Consider the following 19,708-nt stretch of genomic DNA (forward strand, 5'->3'; position numbering starts at 1 on the left):
AAATAATAAATTTGTGTTACATTTAGCTAATAAGTTTGTGGTAATTTGTTATAGCAGCAATAGAAACTAAATTTTGGAACCAGAAGTGGAATGCTGCTGTAACAGATACCTTAAAATGTATAAATGGGTTTGGAATTGGGCAATGGGTAGAAACTGGAAGAATTTTGAGAAGCATGATAGAAAAATACATAGATTGCCTTGAACAGACCATTAGTAGAAATACAGACATTAGAAACCACCATTGAGGGCTCAGAAGTAAGTAAGGACCATTATGGGCAAAGCCTAAATTACCTTAGAGAACACTTAAATCACCGTGAATAGACTGTTAGTAGAAATATGGACACGAAAGGCAGTGCTGGTGAGGACTCAGAAGGAAATGGAGAACATGTTATTGAAAACTGGAGGAAAGGGAATCCTTGTTATATAATGGCAGAAAGCTTAGCTGACTTGTGTCCAGCAGTTATGAAGAAAGTAGAACTTGTAAATGGTGAAACGACATTTAACTGAAGTTTCCAAGCACAGTATTTTTTTTTTTTTTTTTTTTTTTTTTTTGGCTGTGCTGGGTCTTAGTTTTGGCATGCAGGATCTTTATTTGCGGCATGCGGACTCTTAGTTGAGGCATGAATGCGGGATCTAGTTCCCCAACCAGGCATTGAACCCAGGCCCCTGCATTGGGAGCACGGGGTCTTACCCACTGGACCACCAGGGAAGTCCCCCAAGCACAGTATTGAAGAGTAGAAAATGCAAGTGGAAAGAGATAGACTGAGAGGAGAGCTGTTAACAAAAAGGAACAGGTGGGACTTCTGGCGGTGCAGTGGTCAAGAATCCACCTGCCGCAGGGCTTCCCTGGTGGCGCAGTGGTTGAGAGTCCGCCTGCCGATGTACGGGACATGGGTTCGTGCCCTGGTCCGGGAAGATCCCACATGCCGCGGAGCGGCTGGGCCCGTGAGCCATGGCCGCTGAGCCTGCGCGTCTGGAGCCTGTGCTCCGCAATAGGAGAGGCCACAACAGTGAGAGGCCCGCATATTGAGGGAAAAAAAAAAAAAAAAAAAAAGAATCCACCTGCCGGTGCAGGGGGCATGGGTTCAAGCCCTGGTCCAGGAAGATCCCACATGCCATGGAGCAACTAAGCCCGTGCACCACAACTACTGAGCCTGCACTCTAGAGCCCACGAGCCACAACTGCTGAGCCCGCGTGCCACAGCTACTGAAGCTCGCACGCCTGGAACCCGTGCTCTGCAACAAGAGAAGCCACTGCAATGGGAAGCCCGCACATTGCAACGAAGAGTATCCCCTGCTCGCCGCAACTAGAGAAAGCCTGCACACAGCAATGAAGACCCAACGCAGCCAAAAATAATAAATAAATAAATAAACAAACAAATAAATAAATAAACTTTTTTTTTTTTTAAAGGAACAGGCTTGATTGTTTCTGAAAATCCCATACTCTTCAGATGATAAAAGACCCTAAAATTAAGAGATTGACTGTCAGGAAAAGCATGCTCTAGAGAAAAAAACCAAGGCTGCATTGAGAATGTCAGAGTGTTCAGCTACACAAAGGCTCTTTGAAGAGCCTGAGTGACTCACAGATCCCCTCAGTGTAACCAGGGAGCCTCTAGGAAACTCAGGCATTATCCCTCAGCCATCTAAGCAGAAGCCAAAAATAGAGGTGGGATTATCAAGGAAATATCTGTGAATGAGCTTCATGTCTTTTTTTTTTTTAATAATACATTTATTTATTTATTTATTTATTTATTTATTTATTATTGGCTGCGTTGGGTCTTCGTTGCTGTGCACGGGCTTTCTCTAGTTGCAGCGAGCAGGAGCTACTCTTCGTTGCAGTGCACGGGCTTCTTACTGCATTGGCTTCTTGTTGTGGAGCACGGGCTCTAGACACGCGGGCCTCAGTTGTTGTGGCTTGTGGGCTCAAGAGTGCAGGCTCAGTAGTTGTGGCGCACGGGCTTAGTTGCGCCACAGCATGTGGAATCTTCCCGGACCAGGGATCGAACCTGTGTCCCCTGCATTGGCAGGCAGATTCTTAACCACTATGCCACCAGGGAAGCCCCTGAGCTTCATGTCTTAATGGAATGAATCCCTGTGACATACATGGGAGACCCACAAGGTTCTTGAGAATTTTATATCAGTAGAAACACTGCCAGGTTGGACTGAAAGAGACAGTACAAAATGAAAGAAGTCTGTCAGACCCCCAAAATTCTATAAGCAGCAAACAGGCTGATTAAAAACTACTCAGCTGCAAACATATGCTACCTTTCTTGAAAAAGGAAGGATTATTCCTCTTCAAGCCATGAGCAGAGCTATGAGCCACAGAGGATTGTTCTCAGAGCTGAAATATAAGGGAGTTTGCCCAGCTGGATTTCTAAATTTTTTAGGAATGGTGACTCCTTTTTTCCTTCCATTTTCTCCCCCTTTGAACCAGAATATCTGTAACTGCTGTCCTAGGCCTGTCCCATCATTGTATTTTAGGAGCAGATAATTTGTTTCTTCAGTTTCCCAGGCCCACAAATGGAGAGGAAGTGTGTCCCATAGTGGATCATACCCAGAGTCTCATCTATACCTAATTTAGATGATGAAATTTGAGTTGATGTTACACTGGATGAGATCTTTGGGGTCCTTGGGATGAGGTGACTATAGTTTGCATGTGGGATGGTTATCAGTCTTTGGAAGCCAGACGGCAGACTATGTTAGAGAAGAGAAAATGGCCTCCAAAGATAATGCATGCCCTAATCCCCAGAACCTGTGGTTTGTTTTGTTTTGTTTTTAATCTCACGTGGCAAAGGGCTTTGCAGATGTGATTAAGGTTACAGTAAACAAAAGAAAACTAATGCAGCCACATACATAGTAATCACAAATACCACGCCAACTAGAAAAATCTGGTATTGCTTCCTCACATCCAGACTTACCCCTGTCAGCCAGCCTTTATATTTTAGAGTGACCACCACCCTGACCAGTGGCATGGCCTTGAGTGATGAACATGTCAAAAAATGTTCTTTTTTCAAAGTCATCCTCTTGTCTGGCAGTATTCTAGCAGTTGTGCTATTGCCTAAAACACTTTAAACTTCTCATTTGGAATTGTCTTTCAGCCAGTTTACGAGCCAGCTCCCCCAAAATCTGTTCTTGTTATTGTGGACGTGTCATATCTAGTTTGAGTTGGGAGGAACGGATGATTTCTGTTGTTGCTGTTTGAGCCTTTGTTTTGCCTCAAAGAAGGATGTCTCATTCATGAAGTCAGTACAGATTTATTGAGTGCTCACCCTGGATAGCTGTAGTTAGGAACCTTAGGCAAATTTTTTAATCTTTCTGTGCCTAAATTTCCTTATCTGTAAAGTATAGAGCATAATCATATCTACTTATAGGGTTGTTATGAAGATTAAAATCCCCAGAATGGTTCTTGCCATGTGGTAAGTCTATAATAAGTATTAGCTCTTTGTTGTTGTTGTTTTCTTTTTTAAGCAGGAAGCCCTGATTTATAAATGTGACAAAGCACATAAACAGACAACTTCTTGCATTCAGGGCCTGCTCAGGCCTGGTCATATGTACTCTACTTGCAGTTGGTGATGGAGTATTGCCCACCTCTATAAACTGGTTCTTGATCAGGCATTTAGACTACTCCAAGACTCGGTCACAGACCCAGAGATGTTTCTCAGAAGGAGAAGACTCGGTCACTTTTTTTTTTTTTGGCCACACTGTACAGATTTCAGGATCTTAGTTCCCCAACCAGGGATCGAACCCGGACCCCCACAGTGAAAGTGCCATGTCCTAACCTTTGGACCACCAGGGAATTCCCAGAGTTGGTTACTTTTTGAAGCACAGCCCCCTTTCTGACTTTCCTGTCAGTTCCCGCTACCAGCTCTGTTCAGCATGTTGGTCTGCCATAGATACTTGGAACACCACTGGGTCCAATAGCAGTTGGAAGGCTTCTCTTGGTTTAGACCCTACTTAACCCTGGGCTTTTGTATCAGCAGTAAATGGATCAGAACCATGTATCCAGATGTGATATATGTTAATTACAAAATCCAGAAAGACCTCCCAAATGTCTGACTTCTTTCTTTGCGGTAGGGGATACAAGATAACAGCAATGTGTGTGTAGCTTTGGAAGGAATAGCCTGATATATACACACATGACCTCCAGACCACCAGAGATTCATAGAGATTAGAGATCTCTGTATTTTCAAGAGATCTATCTCCCACCTTCTGGCATACATACACCATATTAATGTATCGTAAAGTACCTGCTACTTCCTGTTCACTGGGTTCTATTTGCATGTCATTAGAATAGTGGTCCAGTGGATTGTCTGTTGGTTGACAGATGATCAAGGTCCTTGCCAACTGCTTCTGGTGTTCTCGGCTTATTGCTCAGAAAATAAAAGCATTTTCCAGATCATTGGCTGCATATCAGTTGCCAGAGGTTATGTTTATTTGCTCTGGTAAGAAATGACATCTGGAACAGCAACTGCAATTAGAGTCAGCACCTGATTAGGCTTATAGTAATGCAGTGTTCTCCAAGACCCATTCCTCTGTACAGTCCAGACAGAGAAGTAAAAGGAGATTCATTGAGAATCAGCACCCCTGCATCTTTGAAGTCTTTGGTGCTGGTGCCACTCTCAGAGATGCTCACAAGGGGCTTCCCTGGTGGCACAGTGGTTGAGAGTCTGCCTGCCGATGCAGGAGACGCGGGTTCGTGCCCCGGTCCGGGAAGATCCCACATGCCGCGGAGCAGCTGGGCCCGTGAGCCATGGCCGCTGAGCCTGCGCATCCGGAGCCTGTGCTCCGCAGCGGGAAAGACCACAACAGTGAGAGGCCCGCATACCACAAAAAAATTAAAAAAAAAAAAGATGCTCACAGGAATCTGGTATCACTTTTTGTAGGCAGAGGGTGCTCAAGGGGCTTCCACTTCTTTTCGCCACCATATAGCTCTGAAGCCATGGACCAGAGAGCCAAGGAATCCCCAGTTGCCAGCTGTCAGTAGTAAGAGACAACAAGGTACACACAGGGAATCATAAGCAGTTTATTGCTAAATCATAAGATACAGCATAATAAGTGGTATAAGATGGGGCAGGTATTCCAGCAAAACTTGTACAAGAATGTTCGTTAGAAGCACTGTTTACAATAGCCAAACGGAGGAAACAACCCAAATGTCCACCAACTGATGAATGGTAAACAGAGTGTAGTATACCCATAGAGTGGAATATTATTCAGCCGTGGAAAGGGAATGAAGATATCTAGCTACACTGTGGATGAGCCTTCAGAAGAGGCTAAGTGAGAGAAACCAGCTTCCAAAGGCCGCATCTTGTATGGTTCCATTTATATAAAGTATTCATAGGCATATGGATATTCGCCTATGTACAGAATAGACAAAACCATTAGAGACAGAAAGCAGATGAGCGATTGCAGAGGAAATGGGATTGAGGAGAGTGAGTGCTTAATAGGTACAGAGAGTTTCCTTTGGGGATGATGAAGATGTTCTGGAACTAGGTGATGGTGATGGATGCACAACATTGGGAATATACTAAATGTCCCTGAATTGTACACTTTAAAATAGATAAAATGGTAAATTTTATGTGCACATTATCACCAAAAAAATGCATACACATGCTCACAGAGGAAGGCCATTTAAGATTTTGAATAGTGTATGCTACAGGAAATAAGGACAGCTCCCAAAAGGAGTTTCCAGCATAATTAAATAGTGGTGAGAACAAATAATCATGGAATCGTAGGATCTTGACTGGTTATGCAGAGGAGGGTAGTGAGCCTTCCTGTTTGAACACAAGGTCAGTCCACACAGCTGCAGCCCAGGCTTCTCTTCCTTTCCTGCGAACGATCACATCCTGTAGGGCTGTTTGCTTCCTGCCTAGTTTAGAATCTACTTGCCAAATCACCCTCCTCCCAAAAAAATCAACTATGATTTCTCCCCAGTCCCATTTTGCACTTTCACGTTACTGGATAGGTGGTCACCACATCCCATAATAGCAGTCCTTTTATGGTACAGGGCCATTCTGACCCTATCTAGCTCTGTTCTTTTGCAGAAACAAAGGACTTGAATAGATATCCTTGCAGTGTTGAGTAGCTATTTGAACATTATAACCATGCTGAGTTGTATGTGTTTTTCATATTTCTCCATCCATTTGGAAGTTCCTTTTCTCCCCCACCACACCCAGTATTATCTCACATTGGCGACTGACAGCTTGGTGGAACAGAGCAAGCAAATGCACCCCCTTCCTGGAAAGGACTATATAACCTTGGTTCTCTTTAGCCACTCCTCTCCCACACTACAGCCTAAGCAGCTGCCCAGGGAAGACATGAGCCAGCCCCAGGCAGAGTGCAATGGCTTAAAGCCACACCTCAGTCTCCAGGGTGCGTGTACACAGAAAGTTTGTGCCATAGAAAATTGCAATTGTATTTTGGTCACAGCTTTTCAGATTGGAAACTTTTTCATCAGAACCTTGTGAGTCTTGTTTGTTTGTTTTTTTAATAGTAATTTTGGGGACGTCCCTGGTGGTCCGGGGTAAAGAATCAGCCTTCCAGTGCAGGGGACGCAAGTTCAATCCCTGGTCAGGGAACTAAGGTCCCACATGCTGCAGGGCAACTAAGCCCGCACGCCACAACTATTGAACTCACACGCCTCAGTGAGAGAGCCCGCGAGCCATAAACTGCAGAGCCCACACGCTCTGGAGCCCACACACCCTGGAACCTACACGCCACAACTAGAGAGGAGCCTGAGCACTGCAATGAAGAGACCACACGCCATAATGAAAGATCCCACATGCCTCAACAAAGATCCCGTATGCCTCAGCTAAGACCCGGTACAGCTGAAAAAAGCATAGCGGGGAGGGGGATAAATAAATAAAATAATAAAAAATAAAATAAAAGACAAGAACTTTATTTTAAAATAATAATAATTTTGAATATTTATTTATTTATTTATTTTGGCTGCACCAGGTCTCAGTTGTGGCACATGGGATCTTCGTTGTGGCACGTTTAGTTGTGGCATACAGTATCTTCAGTTGTGGCATGTGGGCTTCTTAGTTGCAACACAAGGACTCTTAGTTGTGGCATGGAGACTCTTAGTTGCGACATGCGAACTCTTAGTTGCAGCATGCGAACTCGTAGTTGTGGCATGCATGGGGGAATCTAGTTCCCCGACCAGGGATTGAACCTGGGCCCCCTGCATTGGGAGCATGGAGTCTTACCCACTGGACCACCAGGGAAGTCCCAGAACCTTGTGAGTCTTAACATGGAACATTGAGAACTGTCTTCACAGTTGCTGAGTTAACTGAAATCATGGACATGTGTACATTGTTGACAATAATATATTTACTTTTTTAAAACTTTGTCTCCTTGACCTTGTTTCCTGTTCAGCAAAACTTAGAACTCATTTGTTCTTCCGTAACTTGAACTGGGTTTAAATTCTTTTCAAGCCAAAGTTCTGCCTGCCTTCATTTTGGGCCATTCAAAACAGACCTAAATGAAATGAATAGCAGCCAATTTCCTAATGTATTTTTCTATTTTTAAACACATGATCTGGCTTCTGAGGAGCATTCTACAACAGTCTTCTAAATATCAATAATTAAAACCACTTGCCTGGACTTCCCTGGTGTCGCAGTGGTTAAGAATTTGCCTGCCAATGCAGGGGATATGGGTTCAAGCCCTGGTTCGGGAAGATCCCACATGCCATGGAGCAGCTAAGCCTGCGCACCACAACTACTAAGCCTGCGCTCTAGAGCCCGTGAGCCACAACTACTGAGCCCACATGCCACAACTACTGAAGCCCACGTGCCTAGAGCCCGTGCTCCACAACAAGAGAAGCCACTGCAATGAGAAGCCCGTGCACTGCAACTGGAGAAAGCCCGTGCGCAGCAACAAAGACCCGACGCAGCCAAAAATAAATAAATAAATGTATTTTTTATGTATATAATTTTTTTTAATATTTTTTATTTTGGCTGTGTTGAGTTTTCGTTACTGTGGGCGGGCTTTCTCTAGTTGCGGCGAGCAGGGGTTGCTCTTCATTGCGGTGCATGGGCTTCTCATTGCAATGGCTTCTCTAGTTGCAGAGCACGGGCTCTAGGCACATGGGCTTCGTAGTTGTGGCTCACAGGCTCAGTAGTTGTGGCTCGCGGGCTCTAGAGCACAGGCTCAGTAGTTGTGGCGCACGGACTTAGTTGCTCTGCGGCATGTGGAATCTTCCCAGACCAGGGCTCGAACCCTTGTCCCCTGTGTTGGCAGGCGGATTCTTAACCGCTGTGCCACCAGGGAAGTCCTAAATGTATATTTAAAAAAGAAGAAAAAACACTTGCCTGACCACAGGCTCATCTGGCTACTCTTACTTATTAGCAGAAAAACTGGGAGCAGTGGAAGGAAGAAGGCTGCATTCTTTCAGCTCTAGGAGGGAGAGTGCAGATCAGAACTCATCCCCACACTATTACATTCTTTACATTGAAGCAATTACCTGGTTACACACTGTGTTTGTACTCGGAAAGGAGAGAAGTTCTCGAGCAATGGGATGAGTCCTTCAAGGCTATCCATTCTTGGGGTCATTCATGCTCTTCTTGGTCTCAGCAGGAATACCTTTTGACTCCTTCCCATCAAGATGATACTTCTTCATGCCAGCTGGGTACAGGCATCATAGCCTCTGCCTTATACTTTAAGGAACTCAACACAGCAGAGGAAGACACACATAAGCAATTATAGGCAAAGGTGGCAAGTGTTATTTCAGAGTTATGAACAGCACCATTAGAAGTAACTAATTCAGCAGTGCCAGCTCTTGAAAACAAGCCAAGACCTGTCATTTTGACTCTAGATATCAGTAAAAAGTGCTTCTGGAAACAAGTTGCCTCCCTACAAGCTTCCCATTGGCCAGGATTGAGTCATATGTGTGCCCATCCCCTAGCTGCAAGGGAGTCTGGGAAGGTAGTATTCCAACATGCCAGTTTGTCATAGGAGTGAGCTCTGCCAACAGAAAGAAGTCATGAGGTGACTATTGGATCACCCCCAGCTGTGTCTACCCCAGCCCTATGTCAAGTATGTATTTAAAAATCTAAGGTGTGTATGTAACTAAGGTTTACTGGCTCTCCATTATCCAGCTTTGTGTATGTAAAAAACATTGTTTAGGAAGACACTGAGTTTTTTCTCTCCATTTTAAGCCTATAGGGACTCCTATAACAAATAGAATAATCATTTTCTAAATACTAGGTGCCAGGCACTTGCCCCACAGGGTGCTCTGTATCTTATCTGTAATCCTCAGAACACTATGAGATGCTAAAATTAATTAATTAATTAATTAATTAATTAATTTTAAAAAACACTATGAGAAAGTTGGGTTCTCCCAGTTTAAAAATGAGGAAACTGGGTCTTGAGGCAGTTAAATAATTTACCCAAGGTCATACAACTGAAAAACTGAAGCCAGTTCTGAGACTCCAAAACATAGGCTCCTTTTTTTGTTTGTTTGTTTGTTTGTTTGTTTGACTGAGTTGGGTCTTTGTTGCTGCGCAAGGGCTCTCTCTAGTTGCGGCAACTGGGGGCCACCCTGCATTGCAGTGCGTAGGCCTCTCACCGCAGTGGCCTTTCTCATTACGGAGCATGGGCTGCAGGCGCACGAGCTTCAGTAGTTGCAGCATGCAGGCTCAGTAGTTGTGGCTCGCGGGCTGTAGAGTACAGGCTCAGTTGTTGTTGCGCACGGGCCTAGCTACTCCGCAGCATGTGGGATCTTCCTGGACCAGGGCTCAAACTCATGTCCCCTACATTGGCAGGCGGATTCCCAACCACTGCACCACCAGGGAAGCCCAAAACATAGGCTCTTTTCACCCTTCGAATGTCACCAAAAGAGCCAAGCAATCATTATCTGTGGAAAGAAAGAAAGACTTTAAGGGCCATATTTTTCTTTCTTTTTCATCTTCCGTGCTATCTCCAATCCTGTTTTCTTTTTTTTAGTGAAGAAAAGATGACTGCAGCCCGCATTAGGAAATGCCATAAGTGTGGAACTGGCCTCATCAAATCAGAAGGCTGCAACCGCATGTCTTGCCGCTGCGGTGCCCAAATGTGCTACCTCTGTCGAGTATCTATCAATGGATATGACCACTTCTGCCAGCATCCTCGCTCCCCAGGAGCCCCTTGCCAGGAGTGTTCAAGATGCTCCCTCTGGACCGACCCCACTGTAAGTGAATGCATGGCTACATGTTGCTTTGTAGGGAAAAAGTATCTATAATGTAATATGACAAAAAGATTTTATACATAAATAACACATTTTGAATCCTGAAAAGATAGGGAACTGCATAGATAACTACACACAAAAATTGAGAAAGTAGCTAAAAAGCTACTCCTCAGAAAGCAGCATTCTGCAACAGTTTATGAGCAAATTCTTTTAATCCTTTAGGGAATAAAATTTTTCTATGCCATTTGAAATACTTCCGAGGATAGAAAAGTGTAAGGAATGTTTTACATATATTTGTATAAAGCCATCATAATGCTGATACCAAAACCTCTCAGAGGTAACCCTGAAAAAGAAATCTGCAAATTTATCTCACTTATGAATATAGGTTTAAAATTCTCTAAATAAAATATCAGCAAATAGAAACCATGACCAAGTGAGATTGTTCCAGATGTGCAAGGATGGTTCAGTATTAAGAACCCTATTAATATGATTTACCATATGATATCTTTAGATGGTAAAGACAAATACACTGATGAGGATGATTATAATTTTTGTGACTTTCTGTTGGAATAAAAAAAATCCTGGGCCTCCCTGGTGGCGCGGTGGTTGAGAGTCCGCCTGCCGATGCAGGGGATACGGGTTCGTGCCCCGGTCTGGGAGGATCCCATATGCCGCGGAGCGGCTGGGCCCGTGAGCCATGGCCGCTGGGCCTGCGCGTCCGGAGCCTGTGCTCCGCAATGGGAGAGGCCACAACGGTGAGAGGCCCGCATACCGCAAAAAGAAAAAAAAAAAAAAAAAAAAAAAAAAAATCCCACAAGGACTCAGAGGCAAAAAATATATAAATCAATTTTTTTTTTTTTTTTTTTTTTTTTGTGGTACACGGGCCTCACACTGCTGTGGCCTCTCCCGTTGAGGAGCACAGGCTCCAGTTGCACAGGCTCAGTGGCCATGGCTCACAGGCCCAGCCGCTCCGCGGCATGTGGGATCTTCCCAGACCAGGGCACGAACCTGTGTCCCCTGCATCGGCAGGTGGACTCTCAACCACTGCGCCACCAGGGAAGCCCCTATAACTCAATTTTCACTGCAAAGTAAAGGAGCTGTTACAGTGGAGGATTACTGGACTGAATGTCAGTATTATGACATAGTACGAGTGTGTTTCATGTTTGGTAATTGCAATCATTGTTGCTTTTGTTGTGGTCATCCATTTACAGTGCTTGGTGTCAGTTTATCTCTTGTAGAAATAAAATAGTGTGTGTGAAAAATAAATAAATACAAAACAAAATACAAACAAAAAAAGACAAATAGAGTCAGCCCTCTGTATCTGCAGGTTCTATCTACATCTGTGGATTCAACCAACCATGTATTGAAAATATTCAGGGAAAAAAATTTCCAGAAAGTTCCAAAAAGCAAAACTTGAATTTGCCACACACCAGCAACTATTTATATAGCATTTACATTGTATTAGGTATTATAAGTAATCTAGAGATTATTTAAAGTATACGGGAGGATGTGCATAGGTTATATGCAAATCCTACACCATTTTATATAAGGGACTTGAGCAACACTGGTTTTGGTGTCCATGGGGGTCCTGGAACCAATCCCCTGTGGATATCTAGGGATGACTGTATCCATTCTTGATTTAAGCTTTAACAGTAGTATTAGAAGGATACTTAATATGTTTTATAAGCCCCATATTTCAAAACAGTCATTAGCATGTATTTAATAGTGAAATACATAGAAGCATTCCCCAAAAGTCATATATAAGACTATCATCATTATTTGTGCTATCCAATGCAGTTAGCTGAGAGAATAAGATGAAAAATATAGATATTGGAGAAGATAATCACTAATGCTTATTGGACACCCACTGTGTGCCCAATAAAAAGTTCTAAGCACTTTTATATGTAAAGAAGGAAAGCAGGACTTCCCTGGTGGTGCAGTGGTTAAGAATCCTCCTGCCAGTGCAGGAGACACAGATTCTATCCCTGGTCTGGGAAGATCCCACATGCCACGGAGCAGCTAAGCCCATGTGCCACAACTACTGAGCCTGCACTCTAGAGCCCATGAGCTGCAGCTGCTGAGCCCACGCGCTGCAACTGCTGAAGCCCACGCGCCTAGATCCCATGCTTCACAACAAGAAAAGTCACCGCAATGAGAAGCCCGCACACTGCAATGAAGAGTAGCCCCCACTCACCCAGCTAGAGAAAAAGCGCGCGCGCAGCAACGAAGACCCAACACAGCCCCCCCAAAAAAAAGAAAAAAAAGGCAAACCTACTGTTTTAAACCTGAGAAAAGACAAAATAATCAACTGAAAAGGCATCAGAAGCAGTGAAAGATGGCTAGATACAAAATAAATATACAGAACGCCATTCACAGTAGCTATATAAATCATGAAATACCCAGGAAATGAACTTTAACAAGAAGTATGAAGAAAACTATAAAACCGTATTGAAGGACATGAAGAGACTTGAACATGTGGAGAAATATGCTTTGTTCTTTTTTTTATGTATATAATAACGATAAATTTCATTTGTTTACTTATTTATTTATTTATTGGCTGTGTTGGGTCTTCGTTGCTGCGTGCAAGCTATCTCTAGATGCAGCAAGCAGGGGCTACTCTTTGTTGCGGTACACAGGCTTCTCATTGCGGTGGCTTCTCTTGTTGTGGAGCACGGGCTCTTGGCATGCGGGCTCAGTAGTTGTGAGTTGAAGGCTCTAGAGCACAGGCTCAGTAGTTGTGGCGCACGGGCTTAGTTGCTCCGCGGCGTGTGGGATCTTCTGGACCAGGGCCCAAACCCGTGTCCCCTGCATTGGCAGACAGATTCTTAACCACTGCGCCACCAGGGAAGTCCCAATAATTTTAAGTTTGATAGTATTACTATTAGTTGTAAGTTGCTCTGTAAGGATGGCAATGTAGTGTGTGAGAAGACTTGTTCTACCAAAAAACGATTGCACATAACAGTGGATAGATACCCTGCCAACTTGGAGCTAGCAAGGAAGCTGCACCATAGCCCGTGGAGGCCTGGGGATAGCCACTGACGAGTCAGCTTTCACTGGGGCAAGTGAGGATGACCTGTATAGTGGAGAAGCACCTTGTCCCTCAAAGGGGAGACTTGGTATTACAGAGAGATTACTTATGTCCAAAGTAATCTACAAGTTTACTGCAATTCCCTTTTAAATTCAGTCAGATTTCTTTTTTTTTTCTTGAAAGATTACCTGTAATTTTGAAAGTGAGACTAATTTTTACTGTGAAGCTGCACAAATCAACATCATGTAGAGTTGGGCTTCCCTGGTGGCACAGTGGTTGAGAGTCCGCCTGCCGATGCAGCGGACACAGGTTCGTGCCCCGGTCCGGGAAGATCCCACATGCCGCGGAGCGGCTATGCCCGTGAGCCATGGCTGCTGAGCCCGCGCATCCGGAGCCTGTGCTCCGCAACTGGAGAGGCCACAACAGTGAGAGGCCCACGTACCACCAAAAAAAAAAAAAAAAATCACGTAGGCTAATGCAAGAATAGACAGATAAATCAAGGGGACAAGGTAGAGACCAGGAACAGTCCCATAAGAATTTAATGTGTGACCAAAATTTCATTCAAATCACTGGAGAAATGATAGATTCATCCATTCTTTGTAACTATTCAGTGTTGCCAGGACTAGTTTTCTTGGAGTTTCCAGTCTATTAAGTTTAAAACAGAGATCCTTCATGTGGTTGGTACTGTGTAGGAACAGTAAGAATGATGCAGTGGAGAATGACAGGAGCCGGAGGGGGGAGTCATCTCAGCAGGCCTCTCTGAGAGGCAGCATTTACAGCGAAACCTGCATGCAGAGGAGGAGCAAGGCAGGCCAAAGAAATAAAACAGATTCGGCCTATTCGTGGAACAGAAAGAAGGCTGGTGTGGCTTGCAGGTGGTGAACGAGGGGAGGAAGGTGAGAGAGGTGGGCACAGAAGCAGGCCGTGGGTCTCACTGAGTGTGCTGGGAGCTGTTGCAGGCCCTGAGTACACGAGTGACTTGGCCTAAGCCCCCATAGTTTGTTGCCAGATGGGACTGTGCTCAGTTACCATGGCTTCAGATTTTCCAGAGAGGTTGGAAATCTGTACTTTAATGTGAAATCTCCCAGTTTTTAAAGATTGACCATTAATCCAAATCTAAAACACTGTTCTAGCTAGAACTTTTCAAGTCAAAGATAAAAGTCTTGTTAGCCACCAATCTTTATCCTTCATATAGAACACCTCCAATATGCCTGATAAGAAAAGGTGTCAGGGTAACAGGCTGGCCCCTGTTGAAAGCCACAGCAGACCAGGCTGGTGGCCTAATCCTAATCCTCAGAACTCCCCACAGTTTTGTAAAGCACTGAGTCCTCTGTGAAAACCCGGTATCTGCATGTCAGGAACAGTCTCCTCCTGGGTGGAGAACTGGGCTGAGGGACCCAGGAATTGCTCTTATTCCACAGCTCCGTGACCCAGTAAGACCCTTAGCAAGCCTGCCCTCCTACCACTGAGGAAATAATTGAAAGAAAGGGGCGACTTTGGAATAAACCGTCATCCTTCTGTTGCTGGTTGAGTGGAGGGAGGTGTGGCCCACAGTGGGAAGTGCTTTCCAGGGTAACCCACGCTGTATTTTGTGACAAAACTTCCCAGGCCCTGGCAGTTCCACTGACTCGGTTCCTCAGTCCCATCCAGCGAGCAAACTGGGGGCCTGAGCATCTCTAGGAACTTGGTGAAGAAATAGGGTCTATTTCTTCAGCGGGCTCCTAAGAAGCATTCCTCAGGCTGCTTTCCTCTCTAGAAGCAGAGAGCAGCGTGGGAGTTACCATGTGCGGCAGGGTGTGCGGCAGGCAGTCTGGTTTCTCCGCAGCCCCGTTTTCCTTTCTGCTCTCTCTTGTTCTTCTCCTGCCACCGCCCTTTTCTTCCCACACGTGGAATTGATTATAAACGTATCTCGTGTTCTGTTACCTTGTTTGGGTGCCATAGCATGCAACTGCCCCTCATTTTCATGTTGAATTGTCGTCTTCTACCCTGAGAAAGGTTCTGTATTTGCTCAAAATAAAGTTCGAAAGGAAGGTCAGGCAAATACAAATCCCTCCGATTTCCTCTGGTAGCCACAGCCAGAGATTTTGTTCCATTTGTCCCGTTCCCATCAAAACCGGGATCAGCCCCGTTTCCTTGATTCTCACCAGGAGACCGATTGAATTCCAACCCAGCATCTGTTGGGGCTTCTGGGAACACAAAGCCATTCAGAAGTTCAGGGAAACAAAGCATGCCCTGTCATCCAGCCTTTTCTCTGGCTTAATTAACCGGCAAGGCCAGGAAGAATCTCTCATTTGTCCATGAGAGAGTTATCCCTTCGTGGTTTGGAGAGAAGTTGAGTTTTCATCCTTAATGACTAGAGATTGCTTGGGAACTGAACTAACTGCATATTAGAAAGCTGTCAGTTATCTGTTAGTTGTCAGAAATAAGCTCAAAACATTCAACCAAGAGTCTTGTAAAAACAAGATGTCTTTTTAAGAAGGAAAAAAGAAAACCAGTCACAACAAACCACAGTTTTCTAGCTTAGGGGTCAGAATGCACAGCCAAATCACAACACATAAATGAACAAACATTATTTTGCAGTGGGTGAATGGTTACCCCGGGACTTTACTGGACCCATATGTGCTTACTTTTTTCTTGTCCGTGAGTGGTAACTTAAGGGGGTTAACAAGTTACATCTTAACTGTTAGAAGCCATGTTCAGAGCAATCATCTGGCAGTCCGGATTCCAGAAGTGGGGCAAAATTCACAGAGCATTTTCTCTTTAATACAAAACAAAGTCGGTATTTATCTTGGGTTTTGGCTACCAGAAACTGCACAGAATTGTTTTCTACAACTTCTTTGTTTTTTAATATAAGAATTTGAAGCATGTTCAGTTCAAATAAAACCCTAGGGCTTTAACAGCCAGTTTACAATTTGGCACCATTATCGTCTAGCCATTTGGTTAAGAGAATTATTTATTTTTCTCAAGCCTGCAGTGGATTGAACCTGACATTAATATGTGTTAATATATTTAATTCTTTGACAGTCCTCTAAGGCCAATGTATCATCCCAGTTTTATAAATGAAGAAACTTGCAGAAGATTGTGGTCAGTAAAAGGTGGCATGGGGAATTCCATGGTGGTCCAGTGGTTAGAGCTCTGCGCTTTCACTGCTGAGGGTGCAGGTTCAATCCCTGGTCTGGTAACTAAGATCCTGCATGCCAAATTAAAAAAAAAAAAAACGTGGCATGTGTTGATCTCAGGTCTTCTGTTCTCTCAGCATCTTAAACAAAGCTGCTTTCTGCTTTCTCCCCTTAGTTGGCTCCAGCACCACCCAGCCTGGACCAGTGTCTGTCTTCCTGATGGGTCACGGGCACGGAGGGCACTGGGCACCTTTGAGACCCTTGTTTGAGTGGCCTGGGAAAGGAAGAGGAAATAAAAGTATTTCAGACAGGGTTGAGGAGGAAAAGGTGGAGATCATTTTAGGGAGTATCTTCAGAAAGGTATTCCAGCGTTTAGCTCGGTAACTAATTTTCAGTTCCAGGTTTTTTTCCTTAACTTTCAAAATTTACCTTCTGTGAAGAAGATGGTAAAGTGAACGCCCATGTTGCCCCATCACTTAACTTCCACAGTTGGCCTTAGCATTTTATTTCAAGTCACTGTTTTAAACACCATTCTTTCTGTTACAACATGGAGACGGGACCACTTTCACATTCTGCAGATGAAGAAAACAAGATTCAGGTCACTTGGTAGAACCAGGGTGCAAATCCAGGTCTTCAGCCAGCTGTTAGCTCCTTCCACTCCCCAAGTCTCCACTCTCTGGAGCAAGAGGTCACAAGTACGGGAGCTTGCTGATAGCTGCCCGCAGGGTCCCTGCACCCAGTGAGTCAAGCAGGCCTCCGTCAAGGGATAGGTCCTCGCTGGACCCTTCCCCATTGAGCAAGCTGCAGATGGTAGAAAGGGGCCTTGACAGTGTCCCCAGTCGGGTTTAGATGTCACTAGAGGATTGTACCAAGGAGGGCCACAGGATGGCTCAGTCCGGTAAACATGGCATGTTGGCATGTGTCATGTTCAGCAGATGCCAGCAGGCCCCAGGCTGAGTGCTTGACCCTGACAGGAGTCACAACATGGCCACACCCCATGCTGCCTTCAGGTCCCTGGGGGGAGCTCTAGACAGAAAGGTGTTTGCGTTCCAGGCCTCCGTGACCCGAGGAGATAGTTGCAGAAGCCAGCAGAGAGCCGTCCAGTCTTTGCTCCTCCCCAGCACATTGTCCAGACCTCCACCGCACCCCCTCCCCCCTCCCCGGCCATTCCAGACCCCAGCTGCACAGCATGTGCCACTCCAGGCCGTGCCGCACCCTCCTCCCCCCAATTTCCTGTTGCAGGGGGACAGCTGGCGCTGGGGGGTTAGGGTCTGGTGTTGCTCGGCAATCTGCAGCCAATCTGGGAATAATTTGAAACTAAATCCTCAGCTCTTTGGAAGCCTTTTATGAAATCATTGCAAGTTTATTAACAACAGCTGTGGCCATACATGACCTGGATCCCAGCCCCAGCCCCACCCCCAAAATTACAGGAGGGAAGCAGCGGTTGACTTGCAATTCTGTCACCTTTTTACGGGGAGGAAAAGTTAAATGGAGAAGAAAAGTCACCACCCTCCCTTCATGGTCACCGGAGGCTGGCAGCAGGCAAGCAGGCTGGCAGCTCTGGTGTCCAGAAATGTTGAAGAAAACGGGCTCAAAAGGATGTTTAAAAGCCTCGCAAGAACAAGCCGTGTGCTAAGTACTCAAACATTTATTTTAGGAACCTTCAGCCTGTGGCTGGCGATTGTTGTCAATATCTGATTGGTGGAAACCTTCTCTTTTTCCCTTTAACCACTTGCAGTTTCTCTTCTTTCTTTTTCTCCCATCCAGACCCTGCTCCATGGGCAGAGCTGTGGGGCTTCATTGTTGAGGGACACGTTTTAAGGAGTTGGGGTTTGGGGTTGTTTCTCTTCATTAAAATCTCTCTGGTGAATTCTCCCTCACTTCCTGCCGGCAGCTGGCGTGCTGAGTCGGTGTTTTGGAGAAGCCGGGCCCCTGCCATCCCCCTCATGCTCTTGCCTTGCCTCACTCCCTACCCACCTCCATGTGAAGCAAGCGTGTCAGAGTCTTCTCTGTTAGGCCAGCATTTCTGTATCTTGCTGAGCTCAGAGGAATTCAGGGAAAGGAAATAAAATCCTCTCACTGTTAAGATGCAACGCCTCATTTCTTTATATAAAGCATTCCTCCAGATCTGCTGGGCGGCGAGACTCCATGTCACTCTGCTGTGATCCTTTGTCCTCAGCACTGCATTTGGGGTGCACTGGCCCACTGTGGGTGCTGCACGTGTTCCCATCCCAGTTCTCATTACATTCAGTGGTGGTCTGTGGGTTCCCCTCCCAGAGTGGCTGTGCATAGTGATGGAAAGTGCCGTGGGGTTCACTTCTACTCCCACAGTTCCTCCCACAGTTACCTTATGCTCAGTCTGAGACTTGCTTATATGCATATTCTGTGGATCTGTTTAAAGGTTTTCACCAAGATGAGGAGGGGCCAGAAAGAGGGCAGAAAAAGCCTACTGGGTCCATCTTAAACCCTGAGCCAAAGGCCAAGGAGAGGAATGCTGGGGCGGGCATGTTGCCCTTGGTGGACATTCACTAGGGCCTGTCGAGGTGTCCAGTGCAGGGAGTCCGGACAGAGTTGTCTGTTCCTCCCACAGTTAACCACTGACCAAGGCAGGCAGGGTGTGAAGGGGAGCTCAGGTCTCAAATGGGCTCGGTTTAGCCTCCAACTTTGTTGGGGTCAGAGCAGTCAGAGGGGCCCCTAATAGCTTGATCCCAAGGCCTTTGGCCTCTGATTGCCTGCAGAGTCCAGAGCTGCCCAGGCTCCCCTGGGGACTGGAAGCCCAGAAGAAGCAGCCTGGCCCTGCCCTGGTTCTGATTTCACTCTTCATCATCTACTTGGTGACCTTCAACACATAACTGCCTTGTCAGAGCCTGTTGCCTCGTGGGTAGAATCCTGCCAGCCCCTTGGGGCTGGGAGAGACACTTGGAGAGCAGGCGTGTGTGAACAAGCGCAGTACACACAGGGAAGTGGGACCTGAGTGTGCAGAGTGTGGCCTTCTAGAAGGGAACCTCAGGGATTTTGAAAATGAGATGTGGATACAAAAACAACCAATGGGAATTAGGCCAAAATCTTCCTAGGAGTTATCTCTGGTGAGGAATACCTTTCTTTTTTCTTTGTTTTTTTTTTAATTTTTTTATTTTTGGCTGCTTTGGGTCTTCGTTGCTGCCCGTGAGCTTTCTCTAGTTGCGGCGAACGGGGGCTACTCTTCGTTGCAATGCGCGGGCTTCTCATTGCGGTGGCTTCTCTTGTTGCGGAGCACGGTTCTAGGCGTGCGGGCTTCAGTAGTTGTGGCTCGCAGGCTGTAGAGCACAGGCTCAGTAGTTGTGGTGCACGGGCTTAGTTGCTTCGTGGCATGTGAGATCTTCCCAGACCGGGGCTCAAACCCGTGTCCCCTGCATTGGCA

The 19,708-nt window shown here is 45.6% G+C and overlaps 1 protein-coding gene across 5 annotated transcripts in view; it reads left to right on the forward strand.

Moving 5' to 3' along the window:
- RNF216 (ring finger protein 216) overlaps positions 1 to 19,708 on the forward strand; it is a 173,358-nt gene that overhangs the window by 142,355 nt on the left and 11,295 nt on the right. For all 5 annotated transcript variants that reach the window (XM_081257478.1, XM_081257479.1, XM_081257480.1 and 2 more), the window contains one exon: positions 9,942 to 10,164. In XM_081257478.1, the coding sequence (XP_081113604.1) occupies positions 9,942 to 10,164 (223 nt within the window). The remainder of the gene's footprint in view (positions 1 to 9,941; positions 10,165 to 19,708) is intronic.

Source organism: Mesoplodon bidens (assembly GCF_964165515.1).
Source record: "Mesoplodon bidens genome assembly, chromosome: 15".
NCBI classification, from domain to species: domain Eukaryota; kingdom Metazoa; phylum Chordata; class Mammalia; order Artiodactyla; family Ziphiidae; genus Mesoplodon; species Mesoplodon bidens.